General features: G+C 46.3%; 1 protein-coding gene across 1 annotated transcript in view; it reads right to left on the bottom strand.

The window, feature by feature from the left end:
* Positions 1 to 23,157, bottom strand: part of PLA2G4A (phospholipase A2 group IVA) — a 56,924-nt gene that overhangs the window by 17,126 nt on the left and 16,641 nt on the right. Inside the window, exons 4-12 of the mRNA XM_009910721.2 lie at positions 15,866 to 16,014; positions 14,731 to 14,844; positions 14,092 to 14,129; positions 12,776 to 12,917; positions 10,416 to 10,552; positions 6,948 to 7,170; positions 6,555 to 6,669; positions 1,328 to 1,465; positions 311 to 403 (exon numbers count right to left, since the gene is read on the bottom strand). Of these exons, the coding sequence (XP_009909023.2) occupies positions 311 to 403; positions 1,328 to 1,465; positions 6,555 to 6,669; positions 6,948 to 7,170; positions 10,416 to 10,552; positions 12,776 to 12,917; positions 14,092 to 14,129; positions 14,731 to 14,844; positions 15,866 to 16,014 (1,149 nt within the window). The remainder of the gene's footprint in view (positions 1 to 310; positions 404 to 1,327; positions 1,466 to 6,554; positions 6,670 to 6,947; positions 7,171 to 10,415; positions 10,553 to 12,775; positions 12,918 to 14,091; positions 14,130 to 14,730; positions 14,845 to 15,865; positions 16,015 to 23,157) is intronic.

The raw sequence follows: 23,157 nt of genomic DNA, 5'->3' as shown, positions 1-23,157 counted from the left end.
GCTCTGCTGCAGAACATGTGGAAAATAAAGGTCAGTACCCTTGGGCAGGTAGAAAATGAAATAATTTTAATCTCAATGTCATAAGAGAGAAATAAAAAGAGAAAGGAGTGAACTTTCTTTCCAAACTCTGCGTTTTGTTACCCTTTACAGCTTGTGTTTTCACACAACCACAGAGTCATTGCTAACTGTTCATTATTATCTCAAGGTATTATTTCAAAGCTGAAATGACTATGGACAAAGCCATCCTTCCACAGAGGACTGAATCTTGCTAATTGCTTTGCACAGTAGATTAGTTAGTTCCCAATATTACCTAATTCTTCTTCCATGGTGGGTCCTTTGTTTTGAGAGTTGGAGACGCCAAGCACTCTGTTAAATAATATAGAAAATGCACTGCCCCAGACACCTGGAAGGGAAAAAGCAAACCATGAAGAGAGGACTGGTGGAACTAAAGCCCATTTCTTGCACTATTGAAGCAGTTATTTGCTTTCTGAACACATCTCATTTTGGAAGTTATAAGTTCAGATGTACATGGGCAAGAAGGCAAATGGTCTCCTGAGGTACATCAAGAAAAGTGTGCCCAGAAGGTCTAGGGAGGTTCTCTTCCCCCTCTACTCTGCCCTGGTAAGACCACACCTGGAATACTGTGTCCAGTTTGGGGTTCCCCAGTTCAAGAGAGATAGAGATCTGCTGGAGAGAGTCCAGTGGAGGTTACAAGGATGATGAAGGGGCTTGAACATCTCTCCTATGAAGAAAGGCTGAGAGACCTGAGACTGTTTAGTCTGGAGAAGAGGAGGCTGAGAAGGGATCTTACCCATGTCTAGAAATATCTGAGGAGTGGGTGTTAGGATGATGGTGCAAGGCTCTTTATGATGGTGCCCAGTGATAGGACCAGGGGCACAAACTGGAACACAGGAGGTTCCACCTCAACATGAGGAGAAAATTCTTTACTGTGAGGGTGCTGGAGCCCTGGAGCAGGCTGTCCAGGGAGGCTGTGGAGTCTCCTTCTCTGGAGGCTTTCAAAACTCATCTGGTTGTGCTCCTGTGTGACCTGCCCCAGGTAATCCTGCTTTGGCAGGAGGGTTGGGCTTGATGATCTCTAGAGGTCTCTTCCAACCCTTACCACTCTATAATTCTATGAAAGCAGGAACAACAACAAAAGCAAGAAAGAAAAAATGGGAATTCCAATCCATGTCTGCAGTGTCTTTCAAATGCATGCCTTCAATAAACTGGGAACTCTACTTCTTGCCCCAAAGTTTGTGTGACTGCCCTTGTCCATGAACTACTGAAATGACTTTTGTTTTCAAGTCTTTTGCTGTCACATACTCACCCATCAAGAAATGTAAGGGATTTTCATTATACTTCTTCACCACTGTCCCCATAAAGAATTTGCTTCCGAACAAATCTGGAGACATAAAAGTGCCATACTTGGCCATTCCAATCTCATAGGGACTGAATTCCACCCAGTCTGCAAAAGAAGAAACCAAATTGTGCTTTGTTAGCAATCTCAACATGAAGAGAAACAGAGGATGAAAGGACAAAAACAAATGAAACTTCTGTCCAAGCAAAGAAAATCTGGTTAAATGGGAAGTTAAATGACCAAGGGGAAAAGCTCTTAGGTTCTACAGAAGTCAAAATATTGATTGCAAGTGAGGGACAGTCTAATGTCTCAGCAGACAAGGAATTTTCACTCTTATCACAACAAATTGTGCTGAAAAAAAGATGAGGTTGTAAAAACCTAATTGTGTACAAGTAAGCCTCCTAAGTATAAAAACCTCCTCAGTATAAAAGTAGTGACCATGAATGAGAAAAAACAAAACAACATCTGTTTTTCAACTTATCACATCCAAGAAAAGGACCTTGAAGATCACCTAGTTCTGACCCCCCTGTTATGGGCAGGGATACCACCTTCCACTTGGCCAGGGAAGGCCTCGCACAACATGGCCTGGAACACCTCCCTAGGCGCTGGAACACGTCTAGTGGTAGGTGCCCCTGGGCCATGCCAGGGGGTTTGGAACCAGATGATCTCCAAGGTCCCTTCCAACCCAAACAGTTCTATGAATCTGTGAATTTATGAAACACAACATGGGTCCCAGTTTGAAGTTTCTTCTCTTCCACTGTGATTGTACCAAAAGTGTGAAGAGAACTGAAAAAAACAACACCATAATTATTAGCACAAAAGGGGGGAAACAGTCTAGCAAAGGCATCTAAAGTTTCTAGTGAAATCCACAAGGCAAAGGCAAAGCTGAGAGGCAGCTGAGAAACTTCACACCAAATGACATCAAAGACACTTTCTGAAGTCTGTAACATTGTGTTGAACAGAGGGCTCCAAAAAATCTATGGAAGAAAATATCCAGCTGCATTTTCTGATCTTAGCAGGACATTTCCAAAGTCATTTACATGATGTGCTACATGGATGTGAAATGAAGTGTTCCTGACACGGCATTAAGGCTGATTGGGAAATATTTCCTGTGGTATCAGTGGAGTTTGGTACATCAGAATTCCCTGCAAAAAGAGAACAACAACAAACAAAAAGTACCCTAAAACCCCAAGAGTACCCTACATTTTTTGTATTGCACCATTTTATTTTCCATATTTTTACTTGTGATTGATTCAACAGCTTCTGCAAACACATCAGAAGTAATTCTGAAATTAGAAAGGTGTCCTGCTCTGAGCCAGACCACAGCCAATTCTGTTCAGTGCTGTCAATTCCCAGCTCAGTCTCCGCCCATTGAGGCACTTTCTGAAGTTCAGGGCACGTTTGCACAGCCAGAGGTGCTTCTAGCAGGGAGAAGCTGATGGGCAGAGTTCCTGCCAAGGGCTGGGCTGCAGAAAGGCTCTGCCTGAGACTTGCAGAGACCAAGGGCACTGCCACAGCTTGTGCCCCACTTTGGGGGGTAGGAAGGCAGATGTGGCACCTGTGGGGAGGAGCAGACAGGACAGGTGACCCTCAACTGTCCAACAAGGGAGCGCATCCCATGCATGACATCTGCAGGAGAAAGTTGAGGGATCACCAGGGTCAAGCTGCTTCTTCACTGGCTGGTGTCCCAGGAGGTCTCTGTTCCTTCTGCCTTCCATCCTGATCCATGTGTTCCTGAATCCAGGTCCGATCTGCTGCAGGGTCTGTCTGGGCCTTGACCAGTGCCTGCCCCCAGCATCAGTGGTGCCAATGGTGATGTCATTGCCAGCAGGGGTTGGGTTCCATATTGGTTTGTGTGTCTGGTTTAGTTTCTTTCTCAACCCCATCAGTGTCTCTCCCTTCTTCCCTTTGGGAAGCAGAGGGTTTCACATAGAGCCTCTGGCCCCCATCTAGTGGCTGGCCCAGTCCTGACTCTTGATGGGCTGCCATCCACTCCTCAAGACACTGAGTGTTTCTGCTGAAATGTTAAACTGAAGATTAACCACTCCTCCTGGAAAGGAAAGACTTAATCATGACTGCTGAGAGCTTCGCTTATCTACAAAGCTAAATACAACATCCTATTTTGCAGATAAACCACCCATAAATCTTCACATCCACTGCAGCAGCAGGAAATTCATTTGAAGACCCAGTGCAGGAATTTAATGGAATTTCCCATTGGATATATAAACAGGAATTGGCAGATTCAGAACCATGCTGAGAGTGAAACTGAATTTAGTGTTAGAATTAATTTAATCTGCAATATTCCACTTCCATTGGGTGCTTGCAGAGAAGATGATTTCTCAGATCACAGATCCTGCTCAGGGAACCAAGATTTCTACCTTAAAATTAAATGGCTTCAGCAGTACCTCCTGCCATTCCAGAAGCTCCTTGAGATAGTGTCCATTTCAAATGAGGTGCACTTGAGTCATGGAAGGGACCTTAAAAGGTCATCTAGTCCAACTGACCTGCAGTGAACAGGGACACCTTCCACTGACCAACCTGGTCTTCAACACTTCCAGGGATGGGGCATCCACAACTCAGTCCATTAACTTAGTGTCCCAAGAGACAAGAACTCCACATCAATAGAAATACTTAATAAATCCCAGTAAACTGGGCTAAACCTGATTGTGGTTTAATCCAAAATAGAATCACAGAATCCTTGGAAGAGACCTTTCAGATCATGGACTCCAACCATTAACCTAGCACTGCCAGGTCACCACTAAACCATGTCTCTCAGCACCACATCTTCATGGCTTTGAAACCTCTTCAGGCATGGGGACTCGACCACTGCCTTGGGCAGCCTGGGCCAAAGCTTAACAACCCTTTTGAGAAGCATTCCTCACATCCAACCTAAACCTTCCCAGGTTCAACTTGAGAGCATTCCCTCTTGTCCTCTCACTTGTGGGTCTGACCCCTACCTGTCTCCAACCTCCTTTCAGGCAGAAGGTTACCCATCAGCCTCCTTTTCTTCACACTAAACAACCCTAGTTCCCTCAGCAGCTCTTCACCAGACCTGTTCTCCAAACCCTTCACCAGCTTCATTGCCCTTCTTGAGACCTGCTCCAGCACTTCAATGTCCTTCTTGGCATGAGGGGCCCAAAACTGAACCCAGTACCAGGGTGAGTACAGGGCCACAATCCTTTCCAACTGAAATCTGAAGCCAGTTAAAATAAACTTCATGAGGGTTGTCTCCTTATGGACTTGAACTGGTGTTGTCTCACTGGTCTTGAGAACAGGGGGACAATCCCTGCCCTACTCCTGCTGGCCACAGTATTGCTGATCCAAGCCAGCATGCTGGCAACCTTCTTGGCTACCCTGGCACACACTGTCTCATGTTCAGCTGGCTGTTGACCAACACACCTGAGGTATTGATGTAATAATCAAAGGTACAGTAATATAGTAGAGTAATAAAATCAGCAAAGCTGTCTTTAGCTAAATCACTGTAATTATGCTCAGTTAAACTGATTACTGCAGCTCTGGCTATGGCAGGTGCCACCCAGGTCAGAAATGTTCTTGGAAGGAAAACATGTAGAGCCTGGGGCATGAAAGCTATTAGCAGCTGCATGGAATCTTGAACCATGGCTCCCAGAAGGAAAGTTGTCTGATATTAATTAATGCATATCAACCTGAAAGTACATAAAGGAGCTTAACTACATCTCTAATCTACTAAATAAGAAAGGGTGAATGTTTCTGTTCAAAACTTACTATGTATTTCATGTCAAGAATGGCTGTTCAGTTCTAAGAAGGGAAAACAAACTACAAATGATCAAAGCTCTTACATCCTATATGATGAGACAGATGGTAGCCTCAAAAGAGGAAACTCTAGATCCCTTGGCAGAGGCAATACCTTTTTGTATCAGTTGGTAAAGCTAAAGAAATTGGGGCAGCCTTCAGGTGCCTCTGGCCTTATTAGAGAAGGTCATTATTGACTAAAGGTCATTATGCTTGTAAAACCATAAATAAGTAACCCCAAGAAAATGTCTCAGAAAGCAGAAGGTCATCAGAAATCAAAATGCTTTGCACACAATCCCAGCATGGTGGGGGTTGGAGGGGACTTCTAGAGATCATCCAGTCCAACCCCCCTGCTAATGCAGGGGAACCCACAGCAGCTTGCCCAGGATCACAATGTCCTGGTGGGTTTGGAATCTCTCCAGAGAAGGATACTCCACAACCTCTCTGGACAGTCTGCTTCAGGGCTCCAGCACCCTCGCAGCAAAGAATTTTCTCTTCGTGTTCAGGTGGAACCTCCTGGGTTTCCTGTTTGTGACTGTTGCTCCTTGTCCTGTCACTGGGCACCACTGACAAAAATCTGGTCCCATCCTCTTGCTCTGCACCCTTTATCTCTTGCTGAGCATTGGTCAGTTCCCCTCTCAGGTTGCTCTTCTGCAGACTAAACAGTCCCAGGGATCACTTATATCTGTGCAATTTCTTATCATAGATTCTTAGATTCACAGATTGGTTTGGGTTGGAAGAGACCTTAAAGATCCTCTAGTTCCAACCCCCATGCCACGGGCAGGGAGGCCTCATCCAGCCCAGCCTTGAACACCTTCAGGGAGAGGGCATCCACAGCCTCTCTGGGCAACCTGTTCCAGTTTCTCTCCACCCTCATTGGGAAGAATTTCTTCCTAATCTCCAGTCTAAAGCTCTCTTTCTCCAGCTTCAATCTATTCCCTCTCATCCTATCACTCCAAGTCCTTGTAAAAAGTCCCTTCCCAGGTCTCCTGTAGCCCTTTTCAGGTACTGGAAGGCCACTCTAAGGTCTCCTTGGCAACTTCTCCTGTCAGATTCCACTGTCATATTCCCAGAAGCCACTGAACACAACCAGGATAATTTCCCAAACACCTTTTTACACCCTCCAGAAGCATCCTCGTGATATGCCTGTTTGATATATCCTTCAGCATCTCCACTTCCTATTCTTGCTATGAATTAAAAAATCTCCTTGGACTGGGTTCCTAACAATGCAAATTGGGTTAAGCCCTGAGGAATGTTTCATATCATGGCAAATTCCTTCCTAAGCCTTGCCCTAAGACTAATCATTTCAAACTCTATCAAATTACAGGGTACAAAAAGTATTAAAAAAAACAAGTTGGTTTTTTTGCCAGCCATGCATTTCTTTCTTCTTTTCCCAAGTGACTCAACAGGCAGATTGAAAACCTACCTGCAAACATCAGCTCTGAGACATCTGGTTTAACGTGGAGACAGGTAAAGAGCGGCAGAGCACACTGAGCGCTGTCAGTTTTCTCCTTCATGTTGCTCAAGGTGGTGTCCATTCTCTACATGGAAGGAAAGACATCATAGAATCAAAGAATTATTTGGATTGGAGAAGACCTCAGAGATCATCAAGTCAAAATATCAACCTAACACCACCATGGCCACTAAACCATGCCCCAGAATGCTATGTCCACACAGTTCTTGAACACCTCCAGGGATGGTGACTCCACCACCTCCCTGGGCAGCCTGTTCCAATGCCTGACCACTCTTGCAGCAAAGAAATTTTTTCCTAATTATCAACAGTTTCTCACCTCTGATAATCACCAAAACATGAACTCACATTATGGATAAGGGTTTCACCTATCAGCATTCCAAAGATGTCTGTGAAGGTGACAGGCTGCCCTGAGCTCTTCTTATTCCACAGAGCTTCAATGTAGCGTTTGACTTTCTGAGGAGTGAGCAGCAGGAGAGGGTTGTGGCTCACAGAGTTCATCAGTTCTTGATTGATCTCCTTGGGTCCCTTCTCTGGAAAATCAGGGTGTGAATACAAAGTGGACATGTACCTGCAATGGAAAACAGGCTCTGTAAGTGTCAAAGCCCAGGTCAGTGGCAGGTTTCCAATGTGGGCAATCAGCTCCTGAAGAACTTGCTGTAATTACTGATAAAATCAGATTAATTTAGTCACCATTAATTGCCTTTTCCTTTTTCCCAAGGCACAGAAAGCTAAACAATTTCTTATAGAGAGCAATGAGGGCCCTCCTCAGCCTTCTCTTCTTCTGTGTAAACAACCCCCGTTCCATCAGCCACTCCTTACCAGACCTGTTCTCCAGACCCGTTCTCCAGACCCTTCACCAGCTTTGTTGCCCTTCTCTGGACCCACTCCAGCCCTTCAATGTCCTTCTGGGAGTGAGTGGCCCAAAACCAAACCCAGTATTCAAGGTGCAGCCTCAGCAGTTTCAAGTGCAGGGGCATGACCACTTCCGTGGTCCTGCTGGTCATGCAATTCCTTCCTCCTTATGTCCAACCTAAACTACCCTGCTCTAGTTTCAAACTATTGCCCCTGGGTTGCCTTAAGGATCCTTAGGGATGGTAAGGTAAGCTGCCCTTGTCTCTGGGACAGTCATTTCAATGTTGCTGACTGCAGGAGCTGGCTCAGGAACACATACCATGCTGCAACGCATTCAGATACATGCTGGCCAAGATCAGCCCTGAGGTAACTGCCCAGCAATTCACCTGCCAGCCTGATGAACCCTGTCACATGCATGGGGTAAGAGCTTGGCTTGTGAGGCCTTGCACAGCTTCTGAAGCTCAGCCTGCAGGTCACCTCCTTGGTAGAACACAGCAGAGAACTTCCACATGAGCAGAGCAAGGACAAGGCAGGATGAAGCATTCAGCACAGGGTTGAAGAGAGGTGACAGAAAGAGTTGCTCCAAGGCTAGGCATGCATCTCAGTGAACAAGCAAAAACCTGCCTCTCCTGCCAGGAAAGGAATTCTCCACCCTTCAGGAAAGAAAGAAAGAAAAGAGAATTATTCCCAAGTAATGGACTGCATGGAGAGAAGGAAAAGAGAGTGCCAAAGTGTCTATTCGTTTATTCACTAAGCAAGGAAAGTCTGAAGAGGTAACACCAGGACAACAAAGGCAAATTTGTTCAAATACAGCTGCTTCTGACATGTTGCTGACTGAATCAGTTCAGAGAGAACCACAGAATCACTGAGGCTGGAAAAGACCTTTAAGATCATTAAGTCAAGCTGTCAAGCCATCAACCCAGCATTGCCAGGCCACCACTAAATCATGGCCCTCAGTGCCACATCTACTTGTTTTTTTGACTACTTCCAGGGATGGGGACTCCACCACTTCCCTGGGCAGCCTGTTCCAGGGCTTAACCACTCCTTCAGGGAAGAAATTTTTCTTAATGTACAACCTAAATGTTCCCTGGGGCAACTTAAAGCCATTTCCTCTCATCCTCATCACTTCTGTCACTTGTCATCTGGGATTAGACACCAACCTCCACCTGGCTCCATCCTCCTTTCAGGAAGTTGTAGAAGCCAGATGATCTCCTCTCAGCCTCCTTTTTTCCAGGCTGAACAACCCCAGTTCCCTCAGCTGCTCCTTAACAAGACCTGTGATCCTTACATGACCTCATAAGTTTCACAGAAGTGAAAGAACCCACCCACACACACACACAAGGAACAGAACAGGTCATCATTGGAACCAAAATTCAGATTCACAGATTGCACTGGGTTGGAAGGGACCATCAAAGGTCATCTTGTCCAACCCCCTGCAGTCAGCAGGGATACCTCCAACTATAGCAGGCTGCCCAGGGCCACATCAAGTCTGATCTTGAATGTGTCCAGGGATGGGGCCTCAACCACATCCCTGGATAGCCTGTTCCAGTATTTCACCACTCTCATTGTAAAGAACTTCCTCCTGATATCCAACCTAAATCTACCCTGCTCCACTCTCAAACTATTGCCCACCATCCTCTCACTCCAAGTCCTTCTAAACAGTCTCTCACCAGCCTTTCTGTAGCCCCTTCAGGTACTGGAAGGCTGCTCTAAGGTCTCCCCAGAGCCTTCAGGCTGAACAGCCCCAGCTCTCAGCCTGTCTTCATATGGGAGGAGTTCCAGCCCTCTGATCATCTTTGCAGGGTCCTCTGTACTTCCTCCAGCAGGATGTGCTTGGGCTAAACCAGGGGATAAAACTCATCCCAAGCATTTTCCCAGGTTATTTATCTTTAGCTCTTCCAATCAAACTCTTCTTTCCTTACTCTGAAGGAATGAGACATTCACATCAAATCATTTAGACTGCAAGGAACCTCAAGGTCTTCATTACAGCTTCCCGCTCAATGCAGAGCCAGCTCAAAAGTCAGATCAGGTTGTTCAGGGCTTTGTTCAGTCAAGTTCTACTTTCACATAAGTATTCACTGAGTCAAAGAGAGAGAGTGAGAGGATGACACCTGGCCCCACCCTGTTAATTCAGGATGGGGTAATACCTTCCAGTGACTGACCACTCTCACTGCAAAAGAACTCCCCTAATAGGTCATCCAGTTTCTCTTGTCTTGAAGGACAAGGGGGAATGGCATTTCCAAGAGCAGTCTGGTTTCTTTACAGCTTATTCAGTAGATGGATGAAGATAATAGTAAGATTTGCTGCCACCACCACCACCTTGGCCTGCTCCTCAAGGCAAAACAAATCCAGCTACTCCATCTTTTCATGTGCTCTATTCCCCCACTTGCCATGCTGGTCCTCTGATGCAACTAGACGGGGGGGCTGGTCTTTTTTCCCAGGTAACAACTGATAGGATGCAAGGAAACAGCCTCAAGTTGCACCTGGGGAGGTTTAGGTTGGACATGAGGAGCAATTTCTTCCCCAGAAGGGCTGTCAAGGCATGGAACAGGCTGCCCAGGGTAGTGGCGGAGTACCCATCCCTGGAGGGATTGAAAACCTGTATGAATGTGATGCTGAGGGACGTGAGTGAGTGGTGACCTGGCAGTGCTGAGTTAACAGTTGGACTTGATGGTCTTAAAGGTCTTTGACAACCAAAATGATTCTCTGATTCTATAAGATCATTTGGGGACTGAGCTGTCCTCACCCTCTGAAGCATTTTGAAGCACCACCTTCAGCAGACCCGCTACACTGTCCCACTGTGCTGCAAGGTAGGTAGGTGTTCTGTAGGTCTTTTCTGTACTGGCAGTGCAGTAACATCTGCTGTGAATGAAAACCTTAGAAGGAAGTCAAGTCTCATGAAAATTCATTCTTGAACTCCCCAAAGGAAAAGTGAGGACAGTCAAAAGAACTCCCCCTTACCATGTGGATCCCGAGAGCCCAGCAATGTAAGTGGCACAGTCTAGAACTCCAGACTCATAAAGAGCTTTCATGACTCCAGCAAACCCCACCATGGCCCGAAATCCACCTCCTGAACCCAGAATGGCTATCACTGGTACCTGCAGAGGGAAGAACAACACAGCAGACTACCACATCCATTTTCAGACAGATTTAGTAACAACCACTGGCCAAACCCGACAGCCTTGTGCAATTCATAGGTGACCATCTGAAGATCCTCACAGCAGAGAAGAAACCCCTGCTTGTCCAAAACTTCTAAGAAGCCAAAAAGATGTTGTGCAGTCTTTTAGTAGTACAAGTGTAAGACAATGGCAAAATCACAGAATCCCTGCAATGTGGGGGTTGGAGGGACCTCTGGAGATTATCCAGTCCAAGCCCCCTGCTAAAGCAGGGGCACCCACAGCAGCTTGCCTGGGATCACAATGTCCAGGTGGGTTTGGAGTATCTCCAGAGAAAAAGACTCCACAACCTCCCTGGGCAGCCTGCTCCAGAGCTCAAACACCCTCAAAACACTCTGTTGAAGTCCTTTGAAACACGACTTTCAAACACCCTATGTAGAATGGAACAGTACCATGGTCCCACCCATGGAGTTACCTGTCCCTCTCAGATTCCCTGGGCCCAAGAGTGACATACAATGTCTCTGTCATTTACCTCTGCTTGTTGCCCTCTACAACTACCTCAGAGGAAGCTGGAGAGAGGTGGGGGTTGGTATCTTCCCATATGCAACAAGTGATAGGACAAGAGGACTCCAGGAGGACCTTAGAACTGCCTTCCAATACCTGAAGGGATCCAACAGGAAGGCTGCAGAGAGACTTTTCATAATGGTGTCAAGTGACAGGACAAGAGGTAATGGTTTGAAGCTGAGGGAGACAAGGGTTAGACTGGATCTCAGGAAGAAGTTCTTCAGTGGGAGGGTGGTGGGACTGTGGCATAGGTTGCCCAGGGAAGTTGTGGGGGTGTTCAAGGCCAGCTTGGGTGAGGCTTTGAGCAACGTGGTCTAGTTGAGAGGTATCCTCTGCCCATGGTGGGGGGATTGGAATAGATGATCTCTAAGGTCCCTTCTAACCCAAACCATTCTGTGAATCTACGAAACTGCCCTGCAGGCTGAAACCATTGAGTCACATAGAAATGACCATGCCCAATGCCCAAGTAAATTGAGACATTTCTCCATGCTTACGCTCTGCAAAAATCGCTTATTCCTGATGCAGTCAGATCATTTGATCCTTGTCTTCCTACGTTTTAGGCTTTAGTAACAGAAACCACAGGTATTTAGAGGCATCAGCACTCATCATGCTCCTCCAGAGATAGCTATCCCCCCAAAAAAATGACAAAACAAAGGTAAAGTTTGGGATGTTTTGTTAAGCCAACACCCCAATAACGGAGCAGCTGCTTTGAACCAAAGAGCCACATCACTAATCACAGCTTTAATCACGGACCTGAGGCTTTGAAAGCTCTTTACAAACACCACCTAATTAACCAACAAATCCCAACAGGATAAAGAGGGTGGTTTGCAGGTGCAAGCCTGGAGAAAGTATGTGAAAAGCCTTCCAAAGCACCACCATTCATGATGATCTACTCATCAGCCATGGTGGCATGAGCACAAAGGAAAATCTGAGTTGTCTTCAGGATGCAGAGAAAACCATAAGGAAGATCAACAAAGAACGTGGAGAGGAGTCACCAGCATCCTGACAGCAAAAATTTCCTGTATTCTGAGTCCACAGGCACTCCAGAATCAGACTCCTCTGCTGGGGAGTGTGGGGGTCCCAAGAGATAGGGAGCTGTAGAATAGCACTTCATTTCCACCTGATACAAAGCAAGCAGCTGCCATCTCAGAGCTGAAATTCAACTGAAAAGCTCTGGAGCAGAGGCAAGCAGCTTAACTGAGCTTCCCACAGCAAATTGGATCATAGAACCATAGAATTGGTGAGGTTGAAGAGACCTTTGAGATCATCAAGTCCAACTGCTCACCTAGAGCTCACACTCCCACCACTACTGCTAAGCTAAACACTCAGCGCCACATCCATGCATGTTTGAAATCCCTCCAGAGATGGTAACTCCACCACCTCTCTGAGCAGCCTGTTCCAGTGCCTGAAAATCCTATCTGGGAAGAATTTTTTCTTAAATCTCCAACCTGAACCTCCCTTGGCACAGCTGGAGGCTGTTTCTTCTTGTCCTGTCACTTGTTGCCAATGAGAAGAGACCAAGGATCCCCACCTTGCTCCAACCTCTACTACTTCCCTAGAGAGCCCTTCTACTTCCTATGTCTCACTCATTCCATTGAGACATGCATGCAGGAGTCCAAAGTTGATACTCTCCAAACTTACATCACGGGAAGTGGTCAGGTTCTTGCTGTCTTCCTCTCCCAGGAAGGATTTCATGCTGTGCATGATGTTATCTTTGCGCTGCTGTCGGAACCGCTTCTCCTCATCGCACAGAGCCATGCTGAACCGCAGGTCAGTGGAGGAGCTATGAGGCAAAACAGACAGCAGTTAGCAAAAGGTAGAACTCACAGATCCAGGCTGGGTTAGGAGTGGCTCAAGAGCAGTCTGGACACTGGGGAGTCAGTTGATGACAAACTCACCATGAGCCAGCAATGGTTGCTGGCAGCCCAGAAGGCAGCTGTGTGCTGGGCTGCATCCAAAGCACTGACAGCAGCAGGACAGGAAGGGGATTCTGCCCCACTGAGACCCCACCTGCAGCACTGCCTCCAGTTCTGGTGCCCCCAGCACAAGAAGGACATGGACCTGCTGGAGCAGGTCCAGAAGAAGCCACAAAGAAGATCAGAGGGCTGGAGAACCTCTCATATGGGGACAGACTAAGACTGTTAAGGCTGTTCAACTTGGAGAAGACAAGGCTCCACAGAGACCTTAGAGAAGTCTTCCAGTACCTGAAGAGGGCTACAGAAGAGCTGGGGAGGGACTTTTTACATGAGTTTGGAGTGACAGGATGAGAGGGAAGATCAAGAGCTAAAGGGTAGGGGCATGATTCTCAGAATCTCTCCAGAAAATCTCTGGGTAGCCTGTTCCAGGGCTCCAGCACCCTCACAGCACCTTCCTCTTGACACCCACCCCTCAGATATTTACAGACATGAATAAGATCTCTTCTCAGCCTTCTCTCCTTCAGACTAAACAGCCCCAGGTCTCTCAGCCCTTTCTTATCAGACAGATGTTCCAGTACCTTCATTATGCTAATAGCTTCTCTGTTGTATATCCCTGTCCCTCTTGAACTGGGGAGCCCAGAACTGGACACAATACTCCGGCTGTGGTTTCACTAGAGCAGCGTAGAATGGACCACACTCTTTTTAATGCACCCCAGGAGACCATTTGGCTTCTTGGCCACGAGGGCACATTGCTGTCCCTGGATAACTGAGAAATATGAAGTATCACACATGCTGGGCTTGCTCCTACAAGGGCAAACTTACAGTACAAATGATGGTGTGTAAGTCAGGGACAGAAATACCATGTGAAATTTACCCTCCACTTCCAAATCTTTACAGTACTTGAGACTTCTGTGTTGAACCAGGGGATTTTTGCACTCTACCTGACATAGTTTTAAGATTCTAAAAAACTTAGTAAAAGTAACAAATAGTTTTCCTGCTAAATATATTTTTCACCTTTTTCTCTTAATGTGAGATACTTACCATACTTCAAGAGACATTTCCAGAGTCATTTCTGTCACCTAAACAAGAAGTATTGAAACTATGGTTACAGCACTTAGAGAGCAGATAAAGCCACAAACACACCTGGCACACAAAGTAATGATTAGTCAGAAGTGCTCTTGAAATCACCATTTTACAGAGGACACCACCTCTGGAAGACAGGAATTGGGTTCTCTTCTACAGAGCTTAGTTTCTAGAAGCACACAGTGTGATTTCAAATTGCACCACTAGCTAATTGCTCCCAGGTCCTGACTTTCATTCACCAGACTCCATCTCTTCACTTTCTTCCACTGACAATCACCTTTTGAAGGTGCTGTTCACCTTTAGCCTGAAAGGATCTAATTGTCTTCACACCCTTTTGATCCTTTATTTCTCCTGCCAGTCACAGTCTATCTGAGACTTGCTTCACAGTTCACAGGGTAAACTTCATACTCAACTTGTGTCTCAAAGACCTGTGAGGGGAGGCAGCCTGGGACACAGATTCACAGATCCACAGACTGCATTGGGCTGGAAGGGATCCTCAAAGGTCATCTTGTCCAGCCACCCTGCAATCATCAGGGAAATCTCTGCTGTGTTCAAAGCTGCACCAACAAAGGCAAAGCCAGGAACATTGCAACTTACATCATTGAAAGTTAAATGGACCTCCTTCTTCTCTCCCAGTTTCAGAGAGGATATAGGAAATGTGGATGTGCCAAGAGTCTCATCCATGACGTAGTTGGCATCCATCAAAGTGACCTAGAAAAGATAACCCAGGCACTCAACTCCACTTTGATAAATCCCTTTTTATCCCATCCATCCTATGCCTAAAGGAAAAACAAATTGTGTGGAAAAGAAACAGGCCTAACCCAACCCAGTCAATGACCAATCACAACAGACATGTTATTCTACCACAGGGTAAACTCATGGAACATGTAGGTGGCACTTTCAAGGCATTCAATTGCATGGTTATTAAAGCCTCATGTCCAAGGGGCTTTTCATGCAAGCACCCTTCTGTCAGTAGATGCCATTATCCTTCTAATCAGATGTAAGAGCTTCAAATCACACACCTAAAATATGCAGTCCTTCAGATTGCCAGTTAGTAGAACTTATCCATGGAGAAACTTCTCCTCCTTCTCTACTCTACCCTAGGGAGGACACATCTGGAGCCCTGGGCGCAGTTCTGGTCTCCTGACTTCAAGAGAGACAAGGAACTACAAGAAAAAGTCAAAGAAGGCTATGAATGAAATGAGGGGGCCTGGAGCATGTCTATGAAGAGGAAAAGCTGAGAACCCTGTGGCTGTTTAGCCTGGTGAAGAGCAGCCTGAGAGGGGAACTGATCAACATTCAGCAAGAGCTAAAAGGTAGGGGACAAAAGGATGGCACCAGACTCTTGTCAGTGGTCCTTTTTGGAGTGAGGGGCCCAAAACTGAAGTCACTACTCAAGGTGTGGATTCACATGTTAGCTTTAGCCTCTGTCTCAGCTGGTCAGTTTAGACTGAAACTCCGTAAGCCTGGGTCTGAAGCCTTCACATGTTAGGGCCATTGTTGTAGGCTACTCACCCCTTGGCTCCAGACACAGAGGAGACAGCAGAACAATGCTTCTGCTTTCTGTCTCCTAAGCAGCTGTGACTTCACTTTGCCCCCACCTATTAAGTGTCCACCAGTGTAGGAAGCATGGAGAACATAATTTATGGGTGATGTGAAGAACAAGTAAGGAACAAGCTAGTGTCCTTTTAACTTTCCATTGCCACAGATTCAGCTTGGCCACAGGATTTACCTCCAGAACATTCTCCTGGTTTGGGTCCAAAATGAACTCGAAGGTCTCATTCCAGACAGGATTCACATCGTTATTGAAATGTTTGGTTCTCTTCCTGCAGTCAGGGGCAGAGGGGATGAACAGCTCCACATAGGGATCTGGAGTGTCAACTACAAGGCAAAAGAGATGCTCACATTAGGTTAGGCTCCAGTGTGGGTTGTGATAATCAATGCAGTTATGGGAATTCAGAGGTTAGCTCATGGTCTATGATGGAAAACTGTTTAAATCTATGAATTCCATAAGTATGAGACCAGGAATGATACAGGGATCTTAGCAACCTCTCAAAACCAACAGATACCACATTTTTTAAGAGAGGAGAAGAAAAGCCTTCAACAAACACAGTGGCAGTGGGACTGATTCCAGCTTATTGACCTGGACAGGTGGAGAGCTGGGTGGAGGAAACCTCATGAAATTCAAAAGAATCACAGCTGGGAGGAGAAGGAGGAGGAAAAGGCCAACACAAATGGGTTTGGTATTTTCAAACAGAAATCAACCATCTATTGAATAACAACAACAAAGCAACCAGGTGCTCAGGCAGGCAACAACATCCTTGCCTGGATCAGCAATAATATGACCAGCAGGACCAGGGAACACTCTACTCATCACTAGCGAGGCCACACCTCAAGTACTGGCTTCAGTTTGGGGCCACTCACTTCAAGGAGGACATTGAGGTGTTGGGGCATGTCCAAAGAAGGGCAACATAGCCGGTGAAGGGTCTGGAGAACAGGTCCGATGAGGGGCAGCTGAGGGAACTGGGCTTGTTCAGCCTGGAGAAAAGGAGGCTGAGGGGAGACCTTCTCACTCTCTACAACTCCCTCAAAGGAAATTAGAATGAGGTGGGGTCCAGTCTCTTCTCCTGAGTAACAAGTGCTAGGTCAACAGGAAACAGCCTCAAGTTGCACCAGGGGAGGTTTAGGCTGGACATGAGAAGAAACTTCTTCATTGAAAGCATGGTCAGGCATTGGAACAGGATGCCCAGGGTGGTGGTTGAATCCCCATCCCTGGAAGTGTCTACAAGATGAAGAGATGTGGTGCTGAGGGAAATGGTTTAGCCACAGCCTTGGCAGACTTAGAGAATGGTTGGACTCAATGGCCTTAAAGGTCTTTTCCAGCAGAAACAATTCTGTGATTCAAAACAAAAGGCTTTTTGAAACTCCTCAGGAGCTTCTGGATTTGTACTAGAACAAAACAGAATCAAAACTCAAATGTTTGGCCTCCTGGCAGTTCCAGTGGGGAACATCAGCCAGAAATAACATGCCTTCTGATGCCATCTCCAAACAGAACAGACACTGAACTTACCCACACAGTACTTCAAATAGCTCTGGAGATGCAGAATTGCACGTCAGGGTCACAGTGTGAATGAAGTATTCCAGGAGAACTTTAGAAACAAACCTTCTCCTAGACTCAGGCTCCCTCAAGTCCAAGTTTGTATGCAAACAATCCTTGAGTCAGAGATCTGACCATGTGAGAACATCCTTGGACTGCTACAATACTCCCCAGAGAGCTTTGCACTGTGCTCCATATCTGCAGGTCTTAGCTAATTGATATGATTTGGCAGATTCAAGCTGCTACCTGTGCAATTAACCAGCAGCTATTTAAAGTTGGGGATCAGTGTGGAGAGGCTTTAAATAGCAAACTTGATTAGCTCCCAAGAATTTATGACTGATCTTGTCTCTTAATTTAAAGTCAGGGCAGTGGCAGGGATCAACCCCCAAGTGCTTATTGGAGCTCTTTCCTCACTGGCAGATGGAACCAGATGCTAACTCCCACTGAAGGCATCAGCTCCTGTGGATTCCAGCACAAAACTCTACAAGAAGGAAAGAGATCCAGGCCATCAGGTCAGGAGAGGTGATTCTGCCCCTTTAGTCTGCTCCTGTGAGATCCAATATCAAATACTGCATCCACTCCTGATGTCCCCATCATAACAAGAACACAGAACTGTTGGAGGGCCAATAAGATGATCCAAGGGCTGGAGCACCTCTGTTATGAAGATATGCTGAGGGAGCTGGGGTTGTTCAGCCTGGAGAAGAGAAGACTCCAGGGGGACCTTAGAGCTGCCTTCCAATACCTGAAGGGATCCAACAGGAAGGCTTGGGATGTAAGCGAGGTCTTGCTGCTGAAGAGTGTCCTGAGGAAAACACCCATGGGTTCCTTTCTGTTCCATTTTTCATATGAACACTCAGCAAACATTTTTCTTTTCAAACACAAGTAGCAGATGGTTTCCTACCTGCAAACACAAGCCCATGGCATGGCACAGCTGGCAGACAGATGTGTCACTAACTTCCTATCTCACGTAGAGAAACTAAACCCAAAGTGGGGAACAACTAAACTTAGCAAAATCACTTGGCATCACTCAGGGTTGCCAAGCCACCCTCTCACTCCCTGCCTTCATCATCTGAGGTAGCTCAAGGCACGGAGTTAATCACCTGCCCTTTCATGTTTGAATGCTCATCTTGTGCCACTGGTAGTAAAAGAATGAAAATACCTCCTTTTTTTAACTCCTTCAGAGGAAAAACACTGGAAGATGTTTGAAGAAGGGCAACAAAGCTGGTGAAGAATCTAGAAAACAAGTCCTATAAGAAGCAGCTGAGGAAACTGGGGTTGTTCAGCCTGAGAGAAAAGGAGGCTGCAAGGAGATCTTCTCACTCTCTACAACTCCCCAAAAGGAGGCTGGAACCAGGTGGAAGTTGCCCTCTTCTAAATAGTAGCAAGTGATGGGACAAGAGGAAATGGCCTCAAGTTGCACCAAGGGAGGTTTAGGTTGGACATGCTCTCTACAACTACCTGAAAGGTGGTTGTAGCCAGGAGGGAGTTGGTCTCTTCTCCCAGGCAACCAGCACCAGAACAAGAGGACACAGTCTCAAGCTGCACCAGGGGAAGTTTAGGCTCGAGGTGAGGAGGAAGTTCTTCACTGAGAGAGTCATTCGCCATTGGAATGTGCTGCCCAGGGAGGTGGTGGAGTCACCATCCCTGGAGGTGTTCAAGAGGGGATTGGATGTGGCACTTGGTGCCATGGTTTAGTCATGAGGGCTATGGTGATGGGTTGGACTTGATGATCTTTGAGGTGTCTTCCAACCTTGGTGATACTGTGATGAGGAATACTTTCTTCTTCCAAAGGGCTGTCAAGGCCCGAAACAGGCTGCCCAGATCAGTGTTGGAGTCACCATCCCAGAAGAAATATCAAAGATATGTAGATGTGGTGCTGAGGGACATGGTTGAGTGGGGACTTGGCAGTGCTGGGTTAATGGTTAATTAATATTTCAGAAATGTAGTTTCTATTTCAGTCACTCCAGTTTCAATTCTTTGACTGGAAGAGACCTAAACTACAGAAAGCCTGTTCCACAGCACCAAGGATGAAGCCACTGCCATCACACAATACATTTATCTCCTTTGTCTATTAAAGGTTCAAACAAATCATCAAATGGTTTGGGTTGGAAGAAACCTTGATCATCTAGTTCCAAGACCCTGTCATGGGCAGGGATACCTCCCACTAGACCAGGTTGATCAAGACTTCATCCAGTTTAGCCTTGAACACCTCTAGGGAGGCAGCATCCACAACCTCCAGGGGCAGCCTGTTCCAGTGTCTCACCACCCTCACTATAAAGAATTTCCTCCTAATTTCCAGTCAAAATCTTCTCTTCTCCAACTTCAATTCATTCCCTCTCATCCTAACACCTCAAGCTTTAACCCATGGCCCTCGTTCTATCACTCCAAGACTTTGTAAAAAGTCCCTCCCCAGCTCTCCTGTAACCCCCTCAGGCACTGGAAGGCTGCTCTAATGTCTCCCCAGGGCCTTCTCTTCTCCAGTTCTTGAAATATGCCAGAATCTGGTTTGCTACAAAAAGCCCCAAATCTTCACTGTAAGAATTTATCTTTCAAAGACAAAGAAACCTTCCAAGGCTGGCTGGACAAGACCCTGGGCAAGCTGCTGTGGGTGACCCTGCTTTAGCAGCAGGGTTGGACTGGATGATCTTCAGAGGTCCCTTCCAACCCCCACCACTCTGTGATTAGTGTGCTCTAGTCAAGAGAGCAATCCAGTTTTCTAGGAGTGTGCCAGAATACAAGTGGTTTGGGTTGCTTTAATTAAATACCCAGTTTTTAAGAGCATTTTCAGTGCCAACATCTCACTCTGCCAAGAGAGAAGCCGGAGGAAATGAAAAGTGGCATGGCTGCCTACTTCAGCTGTGACTACAGGTCCGTGATTATGCTAGATCTGGGTAGAGATAATTTGATCTTCAGTGAGTTTAGGCAGATCATTGCATTCCTGGTCAATGACTCCAATCCCACAGGATGACTTTCATGCCAGGGTGATGTTAGATGATGGAGTATGGATGATTCCTAGCCTGTCAGAAAGTTTGCTTCTACAGCTCTATCTTGGCAATAGCTCTTGTATCTGCAGAACAAGTTTACACTGGATCTGTGTTTGGTATCATGAGGCTTCAGAGTTTTTAGTTCTCCACCAGCAGCCCTAGAGCTTGATTTAATACATTGCTGAAGCACAGCCTTCTGGCTTTTGAGGGAGAAGAGGTTCTGCTCTGGACTTAATTCAGACAACTGGGAGGCACACTTTAACAACCCAGAGCTGTCCTAACTGGGCAGAACTGTTTCACCTCAAATATTTGCTTCAGCTTTGGGACACTCACTCCAAGAAGGACATTGAGGTCCTGGAGCAGGAAGCTGATGAAGGGTCTGGAGAACAGGTCTGGTGAGGAGAAGCTGAGGGAACTGGGAGAAAGAGTGGCTGAAGGGAGATCTCATTGCTCTCTACAGCTCCCTGAAAGAAGGTTGGAGCCAGGTGGGAGTTTGCCTCTTCTCCCTAGTAACAAGTGATAGGAGAAGAGGAAATGGCCTCAAGTTATGCCAGGAGAGGTTTAGGCTGGACAGGAGGAACAATTTCTTCTATGAAAGAGTTATTAAGGCCTCAAACAGGCTGCCCAGGGGAGTGGTAGAGCCACCATCCCTTGAAGGGAAGTAAAAGCTGTGTAGATGTGGTGCTGAGGGACATGGTTTAGTGGTGACTTGGCAGTGCTGAGTTAATGGTTGGACTTGATGATCTGAAAGGTCTCTTCCAACCAAAACAATTCCATAACTCTAAGTATAGCCTCAGGTTGGCTATGTAAAGATCACATCTTCATAAACCCATCATCACTGCCAGTGCAAGCCACTACAGGAAACTCAGAAATGAAGTGACACCTGTGAAGTGTTCCTGCCCCAGCCTTGCTGCTCAGCCAGGTTCTTGCAGACATTCCATTTAGAGGAGTGAAGAATGGCTTGGGAAGCACTCAGAGCAGCATTTGCTCATCAATGCTAACGGGTCTTTAAGGGAGATGATTGTGCAGGTGAGTTAATCAACTAAGCATGGCACAACCCAGCATTAAGCAGATGTTCCCTGTAGCACTGTTGGCTGGATGTTCCAGGCACAGATTTCAGTACCAGCCTTTACAAAAGCCTTCTTTTCTGTAGTGATGAAGATAAGGAAGGTTGATTTTTTTTTCTCCCTTTCAGAGCATGTTCAGTCAGAAATGATCTTGAAGGTCTCTTCCAACCTGGTTTATTCTATTCTATTCTAATTTACAGACTTGCACAGATAGTCTGTGCAAGTCAGATAGATTCTGAAGGGAGTTCAGGTGGGAAACCTGAACTACTGTGAGGTGTCCCTGCCCATGTCAGGGGGGTTGGAACTAGATGATCCTTGAGGTCCCTTCCAACCCTGACAATTCTCTGATTCTATGAAATACAAAACCAGACTGATTTGAAGGAAATTTTCTTTGGTACTGACTGATATGACACCCTGTGAACACTAGCTGAGTTGGAGTTGTTCAGCCTAGAGAAGGCTCCAAGGAGACCTTAAAACAACCTTCCAGTACCTGAAGGGTGTTACAAGAAATCTAGAGAGGGACTTGTCACAAAGGCATGGAGTGAAAGGACCAGGGGTGATAGCTTCAAACTAGAAGCAGATCAATTTGTATTAGACATTAGGAAGAAATCCTCCATGATGAGAGTGGTGAGGCACTGGAACACATTACCCAGAGAAGTTATGGAGGCTTCAGGCCTGGAATTTTTCAAAGCCTGGTTAGATTCAGCCTTGACTAACCTGGTCTAGTAGGAGGTTTCCCAGCCCATGGCAGGGGGGGTTAGAACTAGATGATCTTTAAGGTCCCTTCCAACCTAAACCATTCTGCCAAATGCAAGACAGTAACCAGAGGATGCCTCAAATCAAACCCTTTTCAAAACAAATTCCAAGTCTTCTTCACACAGTAGACAGGAACTGGCAGAACTCCTTATCAAAGGAGGTGGGGATGAGAAGATTCAAGAAAAAACAGTGAAGTTTTTCCAAGAGAAACTCAGACGGCTACTAATTACATCAGAAGCACATCCAGCTGAGGGCACATCCTTACTGAAGACAGTTGAGTGCTTGGACAGGATCAGAGGGAAGTTCACATCCTCACCCTAGAAGCGCTTTGCCTTTGTTTCTGACTGCAACTGATGTCCTTCCCGATTATCCCTCAGGATCTGGCATTAACCCAAGCCTAACACAACTTCAAAGCCCTCCCTGGGAAGGGAGATGAGACAGAAAATAAAGGAAAGAAAGAAGAAATCAAATTATTACAGATGACTGCTCCTAAATGCAGAGTGAAAGGCTCAAACTAGAGAAAGGGGTGTCCACAGCTCCCTGGAGTAAAGCCCCACCATGAAGTTCTGCCTAGAGACAGGACAGCACATAAACCAGAAACAATTTCCAGTCACCATCAGTCTCCAGTTGGTCACAGAGTGGCAAGGGCTTCAAGCAGAGTGACTAAGAGGTCCTTCACCCAAATGATCAAGCAAGCTGGATTCTTAGACTAAGCCAGCATGACTGCTTTGATGTTATCATTACAGTGCAAGGCAGTAACAGGAAACTTCTTCTAGGATGGGAAGAAGTCTGCACTAATATTTCACAAGAGCTGTCTGTGGAGCAAGTGTCCAGAAGCAGGATTTGTTTCTCTCTGAAAAGATCTTTTTGCAAGCAGAAAGAGCAGCATTGCCTGGGTTGGTTTCAGTGTGGAACAGGTGAGGCCATTTCCAACACAACTATCACCTTTCAGCGCCGCTCTACCTAGCCCTGCAACACGGCCAAAAGATTGCAAGTGTCAAGGAAGTGGGAATTTGGTCTCCAGGTGCCCCTTTGTTAATCTGACATCTGCAGTACACACTTCATGAGCAATTGATACTGGTACTGTTCATCACTGAAAGATATACAACTTCTAAGGATC

This window comes from Dryobates pubescens, chromosome 11 (assembly GCF_014839835.1).
Source record: "Dryobates pubescens isolate bDryPub1 chromosome 11, bDryPub1.pri, whole genome shotgun sequence".
In the NCBI taxonomy this organism is placed as follows: domain Eukaryota; kingdom Metazoa; phylum Chordata; class Aves; order Piciformes; family Picidae; genus Dryobates; species Dryobates pubescens.
The sequence above is the reverse complement of the archived record's forward strand: the minus strand, read 5'-3'. Positions and strand labels throughout refer to the sequence as shown.